Genomic DNA, 18,903 nt, shown 5'->3' with positions numbered 1-18,903 from the left:
AAAGTCTAAACTCCTAGAAGACTCTTAGATATGGCCCTCGCCTAATTCACTAGACCCATTTCCAGTTTGAATTACTTTCAGCTCTTTGAATGTGCCAGGTGTATGGCAAGTGCCGTACTCTTTGTCTGGACATTCTTTCTCACACTAATCCCCACTCTTCTAACCTAGCAAACTACTACCTATCATCTGTCCTCCAGGTCTGAGCTCAGATGCCCTAGTCTCTGGAAAGCCTAGCTGGCTTAGGCACCCTCCCACAACAGTGTCTCATTCATCACTACATTCTCAATAGCAACACAGGACCTTAAGTTACATTTGTATTGACTGAAGGAAAGAAGAAAGCCAAAGACATAAAGGTAGTTTCCAAGAGCGTGTATTACACAGGACTGAGTGCAAGAAATGGCAAACAACCTCTATGTTTGCTTTAAAAGCTCATCGGGTGCCAATGCCAAGTCCTGATGCTTCTGAGGGCCCCCTGGGTCTCGGCCCTTCTGGAGCAAGCTGGGCCCAGGCTCCTGGGTGAGGGGGCAGCTTTTGCATGGAATGTCCTGCCTCCTGTCACCTGAGGCATCAGGCACTTTGGTGATACCCAGGGCTGGCTCCTCTTCCTCTCTTTGTGTACACTCAGGCTCCCATAGCCAGCTCTGGCTGGGAACCACACAAGGTAGATGGGCCACCCCAGGGGCACTGGGTGGCCATGCCTTCCCCTCCTGTCTGGGAGACAGGTTTGCAGGGTGGACTGAAGTTGTAGTTTCCAAATCCTGGGAGCTGGCCAGCCCATCTTCCATTGTTGCCTTTCTGGTTGGGGATGCCCTGTCAGGGCCTTCAACAGTGAATTTCCAGGACCACAGGCCCAGCTCTCCAGAGGTGGAGGCAGTGGAGCAACTGGCGGGGATGAGTCCTGAGGAGCTTGGACAAAGTGCTGTTAGTGCCTGGGTGTGGAGGTGCTGGGCCTTCCAGCAGCCTTCAGGGTGGATGGGGTCTGTGGGTCCAGCCCTACCCAGGTTGGGGGCTGATGACGAGGAGCTGGCAGCCTCTTCAAAGGCTTGTAGGATCCCAAGCCTCTTCTGGGGGACACTAGGGCCTTCCATTCTGGGAGATCCCAGTGTGACCCCTGTCAAGAGGCCTGGGACCACTGGGCCCTGGCTCCTGGGATCCCTGGGCAAGAAGGCGTCCTCTTCCTCACCCTCTCCTGCTCCTGCTCCTCTGAGGAGTGGATCCTGGCCCACTTCTGGGTTAAGTACCAAGCTTGGCTCCTGTACACCTTGGCTGTTCTCAGGCCCCTCATCAGTGTCATCTTCTGAAGAGTCAACCTCCCGGATGGCTTCCTGCTTCTGCAGCGACTCTCGCCGTTCAGCCCGGTCCTGGCGGAGGGTTCCCAGGGCCCGTGAGGGAGCAGCCTGCAGCACCCCTTTCCCTGGCAGCGCCCCCTTCCCAGACAGCACACTCCTGGTCCCAACCACCTCCAGAGGGCTGACTTCCCTGGGTGGCAATTCCTTCTTTAGCTCAGGGTAGGGCAGGTCAAGGCTATGTTTTCGAGAAGTGGCTAGCTTCTTCTCGGAAGCAGCAAGTGCAGCCGCCAGTTTCTCAGCTGATTGCACCCTCTTAAGTAGTGGTGAGCGGGGCGACTCTGCACTCCTGGGCCGTGAGAGTTGCCGGCCTAGGGGAGGCGACACGTGAAGCTTGGTAGGGAAGGCCTGGGCTCCGTGGCCAGACAAGGGTGATGGGGAACGCTGGGGTGAAGCTGCTGGTGGTGGAGAAGGGGTGTGGGCCAGTGGTGACAGTGGGATGCTGCCTGCTGACTTGCGCCGTGGAGAGCGGTACTGGCGTTGGAGCTTGGGCGCCAGACCGTGGAGGGAGCTGGGCCGTGTGTGCCCAGAGCCGGCTGGAGAACTGGGCACGCTGGAGCTGGGGGAACTGCTCTGTGATGAATTTCCCCCCACTTTACACAGACAGACAGACAGACAGAGACACACACACACAAAGGCAGAGCAGTTAGCTCTTGGAAGTGACTGAGGGGCAAAACAGGGCTTAGGCCTGGAATGTCCCAGGATCATCAAGGTTACTCCACCAGTGAACCAGAGCCCAGGCTACAGAAATGAAGTCGCCCTCCACCTCTGTCACCTCCTCCCCAAGACTGCCGAACCTTAAGGGGGTGGGTTGGATGAGAGCCTCAGAGTGGGATGAGTGGGAAGCACAGAGGGCCCAGGACTCTGCTACCTCCCAGGGGCTGTCTCTGCAACCAGCCCTTCATACCTGAATGCACAGCTTCAGGGGTCACCCTGTAGCCCTGGGTGGGAGATCGGGGAGAAAGGCTGTGGCTGTGTGTGGGAGAGCCTGGCCCACTCTCCCCTGATGACAAAGAGCGGTTAAGGGAAGAAAGGCTGCGGCTGGTGTGGAGTAGGGATGCCTGCTTCGTGATCTTCCGGAACAGGGAGCTCCTTCTTCTGCTGCAGAGACAGGGATCAGAGGCTGTCTGAGTTGGTGCCCAGGGCACAGCACACACTGGGCCGAGGGCCAGGGTCCCCAGCACACACTAGCACCTAGGTGGCTGAGAGCAGATCCCCTGGGCTAAGTCTGGCTCACCTTTCTTGCCCATCCTTGCCCCGGCTCCGCTTGCTCCTTCGGGCCATCTTGGCCTTGTAGCTGTCCTTCCGAGCTGGCCCCACTTTAATGGATGTGTTCTCCAGGGGAGTTGTTGAAATAGACACCTTGTTTCCACTCTGGGGATCAGAGCATGAGCCTAGGCTAAGGCCGTGGCTGTGTTCCTGCCCCTGCCTCTGCCCCTCCTGCTGGGTACGGCTGTCCCACAGCTTGAGCTTCCGCCCCTGCATCACCATGTCTGAGCCAGGGACCACCTTCCTTCTTCACAGATTAGGAAATGGCTCCACTGGAGCCCAAGTGGTTTGGGGTTGGGAAGATAGAGAAGAGGCTCACATGCCCTGTCCTCCAGTCCTACCCACAGCTCAGCAGGGTCCCTGCCTTGGTCAATGAGGGTGTCTCCTTCCAGTGAAAACCCTTTGCTATGGCCACACCCAAGTTCCGTGTGTATGTGCATCTGTCCTCAGTGTCAGGTATGTGTGCGTCCCAACTCTCCCACTCCCCCATGGCCAGTCACAGACTCATAAGGCTGGAGTCATTCAGGGACTGCAGCAGGCGGCACACCCAGCACTGACCTTCAGGATCAGCTCCACCACCTCTGTATGCACCAGCCCGTGCACAGGCTCCCCGTTGACGTGTGTGATGAGGTCTCCCTGACGGAGCCCCGCCTCACTGGCTGGACCTCCGTCCTCCACGTGCTGTCCCGGGGAGAGAACAGTCTCAGCCTGGAGCCTGAGCATGAAGGGTGGGGCCTAGCTCTGCTCATCGAGCTGTGACCCCTACCCCCCACTCTTCGACCCCTGAGGGTAATGTGGGCAGAGACAGAAGCAGGGACAGACAGGCCCTAGTAAGGGGAAGGGAGAAGAGTGATGAAGCTGGGAGACAACAGGTCTGGATGGCCAGACATACCCACACCATGTGGTGCACAGTGTAGACGTCTGAGTCGCCCATATAGACACGGATGGCCCGCAGGGTGAAGCCATACTTCTTGCCGGCTCGGTGGATGACGATAGGGGGCCTTGAGCTGCTGAGGGCTGGCAGGAAGTCCCTGCTTGGAGAAGAGTCCCTGGATGATGGGTTGGATGACTGGGAATGAGGGGACATGGGGCTGGCCAGTGGAGAGCAGGTGTGGTGCTCTGGAGAAGGAGAAGCCGGGACTTAGTGCATCCATGCTCGAGCCCGGCCCCTGTCTGGGCCGTTGATCCCACACAGCTCTAGTCACAGAGCCTGCCCCCAGCCAGGTATGTCTTCCCCGCAACCTCTGAGCAGCAAAGCGCCTTCGTGTGCCCAGACCCTCGCAGACCCCAGGAGGTGACGGGCTCGCATTTACTGAGTGCTTACGTATATGCATTAGGGACCATATAAGCTCTTCATACATACTTGAACGTCACAATTACCCTATGAGTTACCATCATTAATATCCACATTTTTTGATGAGGAACTTGAGGCGCAGAGGGATTAAGCACCTTCTTCAAGATCAAGAGCCCTTCAGTGATGGAACCAGGATCTGAGTATGAGCTCTCTGCCTCAGAGCCTGCGCTCATTACACGGTGCTATCTGCCTTCTGGAACACGCACACACAACCCCAGACCAATGCACCCCTTTAGAGACCTCTGCTCTCTTAACAAAGGGGCCGCAGTGACACACAGCCTCGCGGATCCCTGCTCCTCAACACACAGAACACAGACACACCTGCTATGTGCACACGCCAGCCATGGGCCCACAGAGGTTCCAAGGCCCTTCCTATGAGTTTTATCTTCGTTCCCCGGGGGCCTCACCTGCAGGAATGAGGAGGGACAGGGCTGTGGCTGAGGCAGACTTGATCACTTTGTTGATGGGGCGAGCGGTGCGCTTTTCTATAGAGTCCCCAGAGAGCAGCCGGTGGCGGGCCCTGCGCACCGCCAGGTCGCTGATGGCCTTGGCTGTGGCTCCCTCAGCCAGCTGTGGGGTCCCGCGGCCTCCTCGAGTCTCCATGGCTGTGGACCAAGTGACCGGTGAGACCTGCAGTGTAGCGGAGCCTCCCCTCCTGGCCCCCTGCAGCATCCCCAGCCTAGGCCCTCTGGCCACCCGCTGGGCCACACCTGGACTGGAAGCGCTGCTCTGGCCAAGAGGCTCCTCATCCAGCTTCAGCCGCCGTTCCACTGGCCGTGCAGGGGCAGGCCCAGATACCCCCTCTCCAGACGGGGGTGTCAGAAGCCAAGCACCCTCCTGCTGCTGCCTCCTAGGGGGGCCGCCAGCCTCCTCAGTGCCCTCAGGGAAGCGAGGCACGTCCAGGAGGCCCGAGCAGTGGCGGCGCACTGTGAGGGGAGGGCTGGAGTCGCTCTCCGTGTGGGATGACTCAGACACCGACAGCCGCTTCCGTAATCTGTGAGACACAAGGCCTAGGGTGAGGTGGCCCCGGCAGCCTCCCTCCTCCAGCCCAGGCTTCCTCTGGGGCTCATGTCACAGAACCTCTCTCCAGGAGCCATCCTCTCGAAGGCCCCTCACTGCACCACATGCCTCCCCACCATCCGTGACCACCAGTGCATGGGCGAGCTCTGGGTGCTCACATCTCAGGGGAGCCGACCACCCAGCTCCGCTCTCGGCCCCTCAGCCCCGCCAGGCTGTCCGAGCGGTCCTCCTTCTCCTCGCTCAGGCTGCGCTTGGTGGGGGGCGGCATCCGGTGCTCCTCGAGCAGCGAGAGCCTCTCCATGCTGCTGTACACCTGTGGGCACAGGAGACCTGCCGGGGCGCCCAACGACCACACCTCCCAAGGAGCGAAAAGGATCCTCAGTGCCTGAAGCCCAGGAATTCGAGCCAGTTCTCCTCTTCCCTCCCCCATATATACCAGATGAATATTCGAGGAAACAGCTATTCCACTGGTCTGACCTGGCCGCACCCTGGCATCTCATATGTCAGGGCCCTGAGTAGATCTAGAGGCATCTGTCACATGCAGGCCCAGACCTTGCCCACTCTTTTCCCAGAGATAGCCCATCCCCTCCTCCCCAGGTGTGCCCCAGGGATGTCCCTCAATAGGTCCTCTTCTCCCAGTTCTCCAGCCTGGGCCCACCACAGTCGCACCTTGCTGAACCTTGGAGAACAGGAAGAGAACTGGCGAATCTCAAGGTAGCCATCCTCACTCACTTCCTCCTCGTCCTCTGAGTCTATGTGGTGGTATCGCTCTGAGCGGGCTGGGACACACAGAACAGTGCCTTTCAGAGGCCATGGTGGTGGCCTCCTTTAACCCTATCAGACCTCAGCAGGGCCTGGAGAAGTTGCTCCTGATACCAAGTTCACGGTGCATAGGTGTTTCTGGGCACACAGGTAGGATCCCTGCTCCTCCCCGTCCCACCAGTGGCCTTACTGTCAAAGTAGCTGGTATCATCCTCTGACTCCAGCTGGGGAATAAATTCAGCCTTCTGACGAAGAAGTCCTGTCCAGTCCAGACCAATAAAGAACGGGTGTTGCTTCACCTCATAGGCACTGCCTGTGAACAGGGATGGCGTGGGCAAGGGGCTGGGGTGAGCTGTGTGGAGTCCAGGTCAGCACATCCAGTGAGAACCTAGGCCTCGAAAGGCTGGGCCTGGAGGCCTCAGCTCCAGCACCTTCCTCTTCCGCCCACAGGGAGCAGGGCAGAGGTTCAGGATCCAGGGGCACCGCCCACACCTGAAGCCTGAACCTCCCAGTTATATGGAATCAGCCCTACTCCTCCAAGTGCTGAGAAAGGTTAGTGGGGCCTGTCCCACCTGTACCCAGTCTCTCCAGAGGGTTCTGGTGGAGCAGTTTTGAGGTGAGATCCTGGGCGTCCGGTGGCAGCGCATCATCCCCCTCGGGCCACACAATCTCATCTGAAGAGTCATTGGGTGTGACAAGGAAAGGAGTGGGTTAGAGAAGTCTCAGAAGTCGTGGGCAGACTGGGGAGATGGAGAAGAGGGTCCTGTGATAGGATATGTGTGGGGAGGCATAAAGGGCCCAGCCCAGAGCCCTGAAAGCCTTGCCTGGGACCCACTTCCTTTAAGTTGTACAGGTTCATGTCCTTCTAGGGGAGACTCCCACATCCTAGACCATGGCTTGCTCTTTGGTCCAGGGTGGCCACTGCAAAGCAGTGATCTGATCTCCAGCTCACCCTGCCTTTACACTCCAGACACGTGTACACACACACACACACAAAACTCACACTCACGGGGTATGCACAGACACAACACAGGTACACCCATGCACTCAGGTGGGACCAGGCACACAATCAGAACAAGCGCTAGGTGACACACAGAGTTTGCATGTGCACATATCTGAGGCAAGCATACTAAACACACACACATGAACACAGAACAAGAACTTGTAAGCCTCGCAGATGCATGCGTAAATCATATTTGTGGATCCAGATTCTGTCCCCTTGGTGGGCCAGGGGGATGGTACCTACCACTGATCACTTGCCCAAAGAGCTCCTCTGGAGTGTCTCCGAAGAAAGGGACGCAGCCCACCAGGAACTCATACAGGATTATGCCCATGGCCCACCAGTCCACTGGTTTCCCATAGCCCTGACGCAGGATCACCTCAGGGGCAATGTATTCCGGGGTCCCGCATACCTGGGCACAAAGAAGCCGGGCTGGCTCAGCATCCAGAGACAGTGAATTGGCATGGCGGCTGGAGGGGTTGGGGTGCTCCCACTGCTGGAGCAGAAAGTCTCTGAATGAAGACTCAGCTCACTCTGGTTAATGAGCAGGAGCAATAGGAGCCCCAGCGTACCAGGGGTGGAGCTGTTGGTGAGGTGAGTTTATGTATTTCCTAATTAACTGAAACATCTAGTTCTAGCCTGGAACCACCACTCCCTTTTGGCATGTGGTACCCACAATTGGTCTCTGCCCTCCAGCCTCCAAAGAACAGACACTACAGTCATATGACTCCTACAGGGACTTGTGAACAGTCACAACCTGTAATGTCAAATCAGGAAACGCCCCACGGCTACTCTCAGGACGCAGCCCAGTGGAAACTTGGAGCTGTGTTCCAAGGACACAGGCGCCAGGAGAGCTTTGCTCTTTACTGAGGCTAGAAGTCTCAGGACTGACCTCTTACCAGTCTCTGAGAGTGTCAATGGTTATGTGACCTATCTTCTTCAAACCCTGAGGAGGAAGATGATCTTGGATTTTATATCCATGTGATTCTCATGGGCCACCTTATTTTCCAAATGTGCTACCTATCTCAGTGTCTCCCTGGAACCAAAAGGTGGAAAAGACAGGAGCTCTCAGTCTCAACATCTAGCTGCAAGGTAAGCATGTGGCCTCCAGTCCTTACTCTGAGGCCTGGATTCAACCCCCAAGGTCTCAACCATCCTTCTTATTACCTGCTTGTCCAGGAACTCCCGAGTATCCTTTTCAATGTGGCCCTCGTACAAGTTTGTGGTCAGACTCATGAGGCCAATTTTAGAAAGGCCAAAGTCAGTGAGCTTGATGTGCCCCATGGATGTAATCAGCAGGCTGGGAAACCAGAGAAACAGAAGTTTGAAGTTATTTCCTGGTCTTCCAAAATTGCTGATTTTAGTATATGCCCAATTTTCCCACTCAGGCGTCTACTGTGGGACATAAGCAGGGTAGCTTCATCAGGGAGACAGGCAGCTGTGAAAGAATAAACAACTCTGGTTGTATGAGTACTGTACTCTGCACAAGCAACTATAACCTGCCTTTTGCCCATTCCCCCAATTCACTTTTGTTTACTGCCCTCAACCGTATTCTATACTGAGGGCAAGTATCAGCCAGCTGAGAAACAGACTTTCTTCCACGAGCGATCAGCCTCGTCCTAAGGGTCCAGCCATTCCCAGTCTCCTCTCCTGACCTAAGTGGCTCACAATACCCCGAGTCAGGGAGAGGGCAAAGGGGCACCATGATCTCGTTCCACATCCACGGCCAGTTTTAGGAGGGCTGGCTGGGAGGGACTAGACGTAAGATCTCACAGAGAACTGTCTCTTCCCCTTCACATACTCTGCCTGAGCCATTTTGTGCCAAAGGCTTCACCCTACTACCCCTTTATTCCCAAATCTGTATCTCTGGCCCTGACTTTTTTTTTTTGGCCCTGACTTCTTTCATGAGCTCCATGCCTAAAAGCTGCCCAGATGTCCTACAGGCACACGAACTCAACCTGTCCAAAACAAGGTCATGCCTCCTAACTGGTCCTCTTCTCAGTGAAAAGCAGTAGTTTCTGTTACCTACTGAGCTCTGTGATAAGTGCTTTAGCAATTATTTATCAAAATATTCTGGCTCATGAAAGGTCTTACAGAGAAACTAACACAACAAAGGTAGGTATTATTATCCCCAAGAGGAGGAACATGAGGCTCAGAGAGGTTTAATTAACAGACTGGAGTTCAGAGAGTTAACGAGCTCTATGAACTTAGGTCTGTCTAACGTCGAAGCTGCTTACACTACAGAGGCTTACCACCACCAGCACCAAGGTGGAAACCTGGAAGATATCCCAGACTCCTGCTCTCTCACCCCAGCCTTATCATTTCCTTTCCACTTCCCAACACTATCCCTCTCTTCTCCATCCTGACTCTGTTCCAGTGCAGGCACTGTTGTTTTGGGCCTAGACTACTGCCATGGTCTCATCACCTCTTTCCATGGGCAGTGATCTTCCTAAACCTAAATCAGAGTCTGAGTGTGACACTCTGCCACCCTGTGGTTAACAGGCCCTTCAGAGACTCTCTAGGACCCTTTAAAATTAAACCCAGACTTAACAGAAGGCCCCTTGATGATCCAATCCCTGCCCCTCTCTCTAGCTTCCTCTCTTACTACTCTGACCAACTAACAATCTCAGTTTCAGCCATACTGTACTATTTGTAGTTCCTGAATGGGACCCGTCCCCACACCCGTGCGTGCCTCTGCAAATCCTGCTCCCCAGCTTGAGAAAGCTCCTCCCACCTTCGCCCACCTGACTAATACCTTCTAAGAAGCAGCCTATACAAAGATATTTCTGCCACCCACACTAGATTTAAGCTCTACAGGCCAGGGACTAGAATACAGTGCTTGGCACAGAGTAGATGTCAGTAAATGTCAGGACACTTGCTTAGCCATCTACTAGATGCGTGGATTCTTTTGTTCCTGCTTGGTTTCTTAAGTGGAGCTCCTCAGTGATTCTTTGATGTCACCAAAGCCTTACGGTGCCCCTGCCAGACCTTGCTGGCAATGTTCTTTGCATTTGGGGTAGTCAGGGGCTAGATGGACACCCACATGAGCAGTGTGTCCTAGCAGCCATTTGGGATAGATTCAAACATGCTGTGTCTGCGTTCATTTATCTAGAGACCCAAGAGGGACATCCTAAACAAGGGACTCGGATAGTGGGCATACTTGTCAGGCTTGAGGTCACGGTGCACGATGCCATAGTTGTGTAAGTACTCCAGGGCTAGCACAGTTTCCGCAAAGTACAGGCGCACCATATCCACAGGCAGGGCCCCGATGTTCTTCAGCAGAGTGGCACAGTCTCCTCCTGCAACAAGCCCAGGTCACCATGAAGGATGGGTCCAGTGCCCTGCTCTAGATGGTCTCAGAGGCCCCAGAGTAGACAGTGTCACAGAATACCCTGGTGCCAGAGACTGTGATTCTAGCCCCTCTGCTGCTGGCATGGGTGGGAGTGTGTGGAGGGGAGCAGGAGGTAAGACGAGTCGGCCAGTGGCTGTCAAGGCCACTGTTCAGGACAAAGAGGGAAGGAACCCAGGCCTCTATGCCTGTAAGCTGACTCGCTGGGACAGGACTAAGTTGTTTTAGGATGGGAATCCTGTTTATTGTAAACACATCTGGCTGAGACTTCAGCATTTGTTCATTTATTTCCTTCCTGTTGGCTCTCCTTTAGTTTTTGAGTAAAGTAACACTGTAAACTCCCAGCACCTACCCAAAGAATGAAAAGCGGAGTTTTGTTCAGCTTCAACTTCAAGACTTAGGCAAAATATCTTTGGAAGCTGTACGCAGCCCTGACGAAGGGAGAGGGAAGGCCACTGGGAAAGCGGCTGCCCCCTCCAGAGCTGTGCCCCATGATGCTCTCCTACACCATCCCCCGAGCATTTTGTGGGGTCCTAAGGGGCATCCCCTTCAAAACCCATCCGCAAGGGCAGTGGCTTTCCTCTCCTCTGAGGGCCCAGATGCAATCCTCCCAGCATCGGACCCTGGGCTTTGGTGGCTCTGCTACCCACTTTGTTCCTGCCAGGTGCCAGCAGGTCTGCCAGGCTGTGCAGGCTTTGTAGCTGTGGGGCTGATACATCCTGTCCTGACATGGGCAGCCTCATGGCAGCTACTGCTCCAGAAGCCTCTCCCTGGGAGGGGAACGGCACCTTGTGCCCACCATGGCCAAATGGTCTCTGAGATCCTAAGGCAGAAACCAAGGCCAAAGAGAGGTTGGGAAGCTGGGCCCTGAAACTTCACGCCTACACAAGCTGTTGGTCCCTGCTCAGGGCTGTCTCAGATTATGCCGTGGCCCCCAAGCCAGGCCACCTTTCCCCCCGTACCTTCAACATACTCCATCACCATGCACAGGTGGCGCTTGGTCTCAAAGGAGCAGAACATGCTGACCACAAAGGGGTTCTCAGCAAACGTCAGTATGTCACGCTCCACAAAGGCCTGCTGGATCTGGTTCCGCAGGATCAGGTTCTGCTTGTTGATCTTCTTCACGGCAAAGCGCTGCCGGGTGGACTTGTGCCGCACCAGGAATACGGCCCTGGAAACAAAGCCCATCCGTACCCCACGGCCCTCAGCCCCTGAGCTGTGCCCTCCTCCACTGCGAGCTTGGGTGGTCAAACTGCTTCCTCTCACACCTTATCGGTGCACAGAACAAAGGAGCAGGGGGTGCTTATCAATGAGAAGGATCTGAGCACCTGCCCAGAGAGCTCTTCAATTCCCTGATATACCAAGTCCTGAGGACACAGCTCAACCCCTCCTCAGAGCTCAGTGAGAGGAGAAGCACCACCAAGAGGAGAGGGAATCTTTCCTGGGAAAGGAACCACACTCAGGTGTCAGAGGAAGCTGGGCTCTTGCCTCTCCTGGAGGCTTCGGGGAGGGACAGGGCCCGTCCAGAGGCATCTGGTGCTCAGAGGATTAGGCATCATTCACTTCCGGAAGGAAGAGCCCCAGGGCTGACTTAGCTCCAGTCCCGGCCACACCCTGACCCTTGCCTTTACCCATAGGCGCCATTGCTGATGAGCTTAATGGTTTCGAAGTCCTCTTCAGAGGGTGTCTTTTTAGATGTCAGAGATGCCCCACGGCCCTGGAAGACATGAAAAGGCAGGAGCCAGGAATGCTTCTCAGAGCTCACATTTTTGGGGAAGCTGTGGCCCCAGCATCTGCTTAGCTCTTAGCCCTGCTGTGGCCTCCTGTCCATTCTTCCCCAGGAGCTGAATGACCTCTCAGACAGTGTAAGTGATCACCCACTCTGCCATCCCTCCTTCAGACAGTCTCTTAGAGAGAATTCACAGCCCTTTGCTTCACAGGGCCCCGGCTCCAGGATTGAGGCAGGAGCTCAGGGTCTTTTTACCTCGACTGAATCATCTGTCTCCGGAGTGTCAGGACTGTCATAGCTGCTCAACTGGGCCATTTCTAGAAACAAATCAAGGACACAAGAGAAAAGTGTGCGCGGCAATGTCAAGACATCTCAGCAGTCCATTCACATCACACGACAGATGCATGTAGGGAAGGCATTAATGCTTCCTGCAACAGGCTGGGAGGCGGTCCTGTGGCTCTATCCTTAGTGCAGTCAACAGCTTTTAGACTTGTTTGTCAAATAATATTGCCACCCCTATTTCTAGAAGTCCAGTGCCATTCAAAAGGCTTGGCAAATTCTACAAAGCTTCCCTCAAACTTGGGACAATGCCTGAAAACAGGGCCCAAAGCTGGGCTGTCTGATAGCTGGCCCCCATCCTGCTGGTCAAGACTCTGCTTTGCCAGATGAGGTTGGGAAGCAGGAAAGGCAGGAGTGGGACGACTAGAGACTAGGGATTTGGAAGCCCATGGTTCAGGAGGGGCTCAGTGTGAAGGCCCAGAGAATGGCATTATCTTCTGAAGCCCTGAGTTGGGACCACCCCAAAGACACAGGAGGACTTGTGAGGTGGCAGGAGAGGCGAACATGCAGAGGAGGTGACCATTTTTGAAAATGTGATTGTGGTCCTCTGTGATGACCTTTTGATCTTAGACTCTAAATCCAATGCAGGTGGGCCCAAGGCAATCCAGCTTGGGTTATATAAGGCAGATGTGGACAATCCTGAAGGAGGGGCTGTTTTATGACAGAGAACACAGTTTTTCCTATAGCCCTCGGGCCTCTGATGCTGTGTTGTGTCCCTGTCCAACTAAGCCTCTTCTCCAAGTGGCTTCCCTGCTGTTAGAGCTTGTAGGCTGCGGGGCCTCTTTGCAGCCACCAGGCCGCATGCTCACCCTCTAGGGGATCCCGTGTGAGGCCCAGTTGGCTAACGATGTAGCGGGGAATGTCACATTTAATCCCTTGTCCCTCTTTGGCGTGGCCCTCAGCTGCTTCTAACAGGTGGTAGAACTCTTCAGGGTCAAACTCCTGTACCGGGGAGAGAGGTAGTCAGTGGTGAGGGCTACAAGAGCAGGCTGTTGGTCTCTTCGGTTTTACGGCATATATCCAGAGTAGGATGAACAAGAAGACTTCCTCTTTGTGATGGACACCCCTACCCCTGATTCCCCAGAAACATCGTGATTCAGGAACCAATGGGGACAAAGCTGTCTTACAGGTCACCTCCAGATTGGACATCCTAAGCATTTGCTGTCTTTACAGCAATAAGAACCAGAGCATTTGGTTTCCAGAAAGCTCTGCCTATTTGCCTGGTCCAAAGCCTTGTGCCAGCCAGACACGGCACTGTCAGGTGTGTTCCCACACCCAGTGAAGAGGGGCAGCCCTGGCACACCTTCAGTCACGCTTCACAGCCCTGGTGGTGCACACACATGCCTTCAGACATCTACTGAGCAACCCCTGTGTACTGGGGGCTGGAGAGCCTTGTGGACACAGCACAGAAGTCCTTGTCTGCCTGGAGCACATAATAACGAGGGCCCCATTGACTGAGTGCCTACTAAGTGCCAGTATGGGCTAAACCCTGAAGACACCTCTGTGACCTTGGTGAGGTAATCAAGGCTCACAGAGATGCATGGACTTGACCATGGCCACAGAGGTAAGAAGAAAGAGAAAATCAGCACGCAAACCCAGGCCTAACTCCAAGCCCCTGTTTAACCACGGACTTCATGTCCTTGAGGGAGAGGCCTCTGTTTACCACGACCCCAGCCTCCACTGCTTTCTTTACCTCTGGTCTCACGGGTTTGGAGAACTCTACCACTACCTATGTGGATACAATCTAACCCAGACTGGAAGTCCTTTTACCTTCTTCTTCATCTTCAGTCCCTGTCTAGTCAGAATGTCTACTTCAGAAACCCCCCTCTACCCAACTCTTCTGCTCTGTTCTCCCACCACTGTCCTAGTTCTGGGCGCTCCTCTCTCTCACATGAACTGCTTTAAGTGCCTCTACAAGGCTGTCCCTGGCTCATCCTGCCTTCTCTTCCAATTCACTATCCATGTTGCAGCCAGCGTTATCTTTCTTAGGAGTAAATCTGATGGAGTATTACTCAGAAGTAAATAGGAACCAATTACTGATACATGCAATAATATGTATGAATCTCAAAAAAATTATGCTGAGTGAAAGAAGTCAGAACATACTATATGATTTAATTTATATGAAACTGTACAAAAGGCAAACTTATCCATAGTGAAAGAGCAGATAAGTGGTTGCCTGGAGTGGGAGGTAAGGTGGGCAGGGGAAAGGGACTGATTGCAAAGGAGCACAAGGGCATTTTCTAAGGCGGGACAAATATTTTCCATCTTAACTGTGGCAGTGATTAGACAGGTGTATATTTGTTAAAACTCATTGAACTGTATACTCAAATGGGATATATGTGATTGTGTGTAAATTATACCTCTATAAAATTAGTTTAAAAAACTAAATCTGACCGTGTCATATTCTTACCTAAACTTTCTGATGGCTCCAAGTAGCCTTAAGGATAAATGCAAACTCCTGAGCCAAGAACCCAACACTCTCCATGGTCCTGTCGTGGCCTACCTCCCGGGTTTATCCCTCACCAACACTTCAGACACACCCTGTACTCCATCAAATGCCTTTTCTGATGGTGCTCCCCTGGCAAACTCATAATTATCCTGCAAGTAGCTGACTAAGCTTCACATTCCTCAGGGAGCCTTCATTGAATGTCCATCTCTGTTCATCCCGAGGACTAGAGCACTTCCTTCCCCATGTCCCCGTTGCACTTTGTACTTCCCTTGGTTGCAAACTTCTTCCAGTATCATAATTATTATTTGCATGTCTCCATGCCTCATACCTAAGGCACTAAAAGACGAAATCTAACTCTACTGCAGAGGAGGCATCGTAGGATCAGGGACTCTGCTTTATTTACGCCTGTATCTCCAGTGTCTAGAATGACGCAGGTAACTTAGCAAGGTGTCACTGATCAAATGAAGGGTGGACTCAACTTGTACAAACGAAACTGGCCTGTGCTCCTCACCCCCAGGGTCCCCACTGACCTGGGGCCTGCTCAGTGTGGGTTGGGCCGACGAGCACCCCTCCCTGCCACACTTCTCAGGAGCATCCACTTTTCCTCACAGGGACTTGCTTGTGTGTCATATTTAAATAAGGACTTCAGCAGCAGAAATGGCAGTGGGTACCCCCACAGTTCTGCTGTTAGCAGAATACTTCCTCTACAGCCCCCGTTCCCTCCCCTCCAGCCACCCCCCCCCAACCTTCCCAGAGCCCACTCACCAGGCATTCCAGGAGACGAGCAGGGCGGGCAATGACAATCATCAGCTTTTTCACCAGCTGCATCACAAAAGTCACTTCTGAACTCTCTGAGCGCTCATGAGCCTGTAGAGAAGACAAAGGATGCTTAAGCAATCTACCAGCCCAACATGGCTGAGTGAAGCAGGACTGGGCTGGGCAGAGCCTATTCTGGGGAGAAGCACTTTGTAGTACAGAGAGTGCTGCAAAGTAAAGACCTTAGAGAGGGCCAGTGGGCCGTGAGGGGGGACAGGCTGCTTACCAGGAACCACTTGAGCTGAGGAACACTACATGATGCCGAGGAGTGTCACAAAGACACGCAGGTTTACCTGCTGCTCCATCCAGCAGGCTTCACTTACCCTCCACACCCCAGCTCAAGGGGTAACTCCCAATGGAGCCTTCACTGATGCTCACTTTCCACCACAGACAGACTGTAAGGAATAGAAAGACTTCAAAGCAGGAGAGTGATGTGACCAGAAGGGAATTTAGAGAGATCACTTTGGCTGTAGTGTGGATGGTGCACTAAGGAGGGCAAGCCTAAAAGCAGGGAAACCCACCAGCAGGCTACTGCAATAGTGCAGATGAAAAAGGCATAAGTCAAGGCAGTAAGAATGGAGGGAAATGGACAGACTGGGCCATCTCAGAGCAGCCCTGAGGGGTGGAAGAGGCAGGAATACATGGTAAGTACAACGACAATTTTAGGGAAATTCCATTGAACCCATAAATGAAATAGTATAAAAAAATACACAATTTAGGTGAGGATAGGTAGAGAACATATTCCCTTTGGTTTTAAAGAGAAAGCAGGTAGGTGGAAAAGTTCTGCTTTGGACTTGGAAAGTTTGAGGTACCTATTCTAGATACTTTGCTCAGCCCCAGAGATGCTCTCTTCTTGGAAACTGCTCTGACTTCTGGAGCCACATTTGTATTGTGTGGCTGCACTTTCCCTCCCACCTCCGATAGCTGACCAAAGTGGACTACTTTCCTAGGAACTTACTTTTTTTTTTATTTTTTATTTTTTAATTTTTGGCCGTACCATGCAGCATGCAAGACCTTAGTTCCCTGACCAAGGATTGAACCCATGCCCCCTGCATTGGGAGCACGGAGTCTTAACCACTGGACCGCCAGGAAAGTTCCCCCCACCCCTGCTTTTTCTTTACATTTTTTTTCCCCCTAGGAACTTAAAAGTGGGTGGAACGACAACCATTAATATCAGCATGACAGAACTGTATAATTCGCTCTTGGGTGAAAAGGATGACCATACCTTCCAAAGGGAGAGAAACAGAGCTGAGAGAAGGAAGACGAATGGTTCCTGGGCTTTCCACAGGCTCTCGTTTCTGGTTCTGGTCCCTTCTTAAGGCCTGGTTGCATTCCTGTCTTCAATCCTCTAAGACACCCTTCCAATCTTTATAATTAGTTTCCCTTTCCTGCATAAACTGCTCTGAGTTGGTTCTCTACTACTTGCAACGAAGAATACTAACCGATGTGGGAAGTACAGTGGAGGAGTCCAATCAGCAGCTGGGGCCACTGATCCAGAGCTCAGAAGAACAGTGGGGAGCAAGGGCCCTTAGCAGATGGATGACAACTGAAGACACAGGAGCTGACAGGGCCAATCAGAGAGTGAAGGAAGGAGAATGAGGAGCACGGATGCTCAGGAAGGTGCCCCTCGAAATACCAGCATTTAAGAAAACTTGTGAAGGGGCAGCAAGACCACAAGACTGGAGAACAGTGTCATGACAACTCGGGGGGAGAAAAGATCAAAGAGAGGTATTCACTGCGGAAACCTCTGTAGACAGGTGAAGGAAAGTGAGGACTGAAAGAGGTCACAGCATTTGGCAACCGGCCAGTTAGTTCTTTGGTGACTTTTGCCTGAAATGTTTCAGTGGAATAATGGGAAGGGAAAGTAGAAGGCAAGAGACTGAATAGTGAACAGGTTGTAAGGAAAGAAATACAAGCAAATGAAGACCATTAAAAAAACTGGTTATGCAATGAAAAGAGAGGCTGGGCACTTGATGAAATCCTGTTCATTCTTTTAACACGCAGCTCAAATATCAACTTTGTGAAGCCTCATCTAAGTCCCCTGCCCCCCGCCACACACACACAGACACACACACACGAAGCACAAGTAACGGCTCCTTTTTCTATGTTTTCCTAGCTGTTTGCTCACAGCACATGGTACTAGCATGTTGTTTTATAATTAATTGTCTGTCTCTACAGGTACACTGTAGGGCCTTGTGAGTAGAGAGGCTGTGTGGCCTAGCACAGGTGCCTCTTATATAGCAGATGTCAATGCTTATTGACTAAGTATTTGAAAGTGTACAATCTTAGGCTCTGGAATAAGTAACCTGGGTTTGGGTGCTAGCTCTGCTACTCAAGAAATGAGTTACCTTGGGCTAACTTGGCCCTTTCAAGGTTTGGTTTCCTCATCTGCATATTTAGAGAATAATAATAATACCTTCCTTACAGTGTTGTTGTGAAGATTAAATTAGACAACATAGTGCCTAGCAAATTCATCTACCAGGGTTTCCCTGCAGACATCCTTCACTCTAGTCATGCCAAACTACTTTACCTGCAATTCCTGAAATGAACCAAGTTCCTCCACACCTCTGAAAGGTTGTTTATACTGCTTTCTAGGTCCAGTGAACTCCTACCTACTCATCAAGACTCAGCTTTTCCTGAACTCTCCATGCAGAGTCAGCACATCCTCCTCTGTGCTCAGAACTGATCTCTGTTTAGTGTTCATCAATCACACTTACTATAATAACAAAAGTGAGATAATGCGTATAGAACACTCAGTGTGGTGTCTGGCATACAGTAGACTTCGATAAATGATAGCTATTATGTTTACTGTAATACAACCCCAGTCAACAGCAAATTCCTTGAGCCAGAACCGGCACTGAACTTCTTCTCTGCATTCCCAGGGCCTAGCAAATGAGAGAACACATGAATGCACTGGCTCCACGTTCAGTGCTCTTCCCACTGCCAGGGGCAGTGCATGTGGGAAACGCCTGAAGGTTTTGGGCAAAGCTCTGACTTGAGCATTTCAGAATATCCATCTTAGATATACAAGCAACCTTGGAAGTCACTCTAGTTGATTTATCTGATGCCTCAATCCCTACGTATTGTTGGAGAACTGTTAGAAAGTTATTCTTGAACAGAAACAAACAGCCACCAGTGATGTTTCATGGGACTTCAGCTTTTTAAACTCATATTTCTGAAATGTTTAAATTTAAGTATTACTTTTGAAATCAGAAAAAGACATTTCTGTAGAAGGAAGAACTTTTTCATCTATTAAATCAAAACCTTTCTCACCGTAACTCTTGTCCACTGGGCTAGTATGCCTTTTACGGGACAGAGAAGCTGCCACATATTACATATGATAAAACTCCCAACATTTGACAGCAATAATCGTGATGATCTTTAGTCATCCTTTCTCTAGATTCAACTGTTTCCTAAATTAAAAAAACAAACAACTTCCTGCTCCTAATTTCTGGACTAACACACCAGAG

The 18,903-nt window shown here is 52.3% G+C and overlaps 1 protein-coding gene across 6 annotated transcripts in view; it reads right to left on the bottom strand.

Moving 5' to 3' along the window:
- Window positions 1-354: 354 nt before the first annotated feature.
- The window catches only part of MAST2 (microtubule associated serine/threonine kinase 2), a gene marked incomplete at its 5' end in the record, with an annotated part of 199,710 nt that continues 181,161 nt past the window's right edge, over window positions 355-18,903 (bottom strand). For 3 of the 6 annotated variants that reach the window (XM_082614571.1, XM_082614569.1, XM_082614570.1), the window contains 19 exons: window positions 355-1,939; window positions 2,254-2,447; window positions 2,584-2,720; window positions 3,174-3,296; window positions 3,508-3,734; window positions 4,377-4,574; window positions 4,680-4,963; window positions 5,148-5,302; window positions 5,659-5,768; window positions 5,942-6,064; window positions 6,324-6,425; window positions 6,998-7,163; window positions 7,919-8,051; window positions 9,912-10,050; window positions 11,063-11,271; window positions 11,732-11,817; window positions 12,085-12,146; window positions 12,978-13,110; window positions 15,383-15,484. In XM_082614571.1, the coding sequence (XP_082470697.1) occupies window positions 411-1,939; window positions 2,254-2,447; window positions 2,584-2,720; window positions 3,174-3,296; window positions 3,508-3,734; window positions 4,377-4,574; window positions 4,680-4,963; window positions 5,148-5,302; window positions 5,659-5,768; window positions 5,942-6,064; window positions 6,324-6,425; window positions 6,998-7,163; window positions 7,919-8,051; window positions 9,912-10,050; window positions 11,063-11,271; window positions 11,732-11,817; window positions 12,085-12,146; window positions 12,978-13,110; window positions 15,383-15,484 (4,212 nt within the window). In that variant the 3' untranslated portion in view covers window positions 355-410. Of the gene's footprint in view, window positions 1,940-2,253; window positions 2,448-2,583; window positions 2,721-3,173; window positions 3,297-3,507; window positions 3,735-4,376; window positions 4,575-4,679; window positions 4,964-5,147; window positions 5,345-5,658; window positions 5,769-5,941; window positions 6,065-6,323; window positions 6,426-6,997; window positions 7,164-7,918; window positions 8,052-9,911; window positions 10,051-11,062; window positions 11,272-11,731; window positions 11,818-12,084; window positions 12,147-12,977; window positions 13,111-15,382; window positions 15,485-18,903 lie in introns of all 6 variants that reach the window. The other 3 variants (XM_082614566.1, XM_082614568.1, XM_082614567.1) reach the window with 2 other exon arrangements.

The sequence above is a fragment of the Mesoplodon mirus genome, assembly GCF_964341445.2.
Source record: "Mesoplodon mirus genome assembly, chromosome: 3".
NCBI lineage: Eukaryota > Metazoa > Chordata > Mammalia > Artiodactyla > Ziphiidae > Mesoplodon > Mesoplodon mirus.
This window is presented reverse-complemented; position numbering and strand designations above follow the sequence as displayed.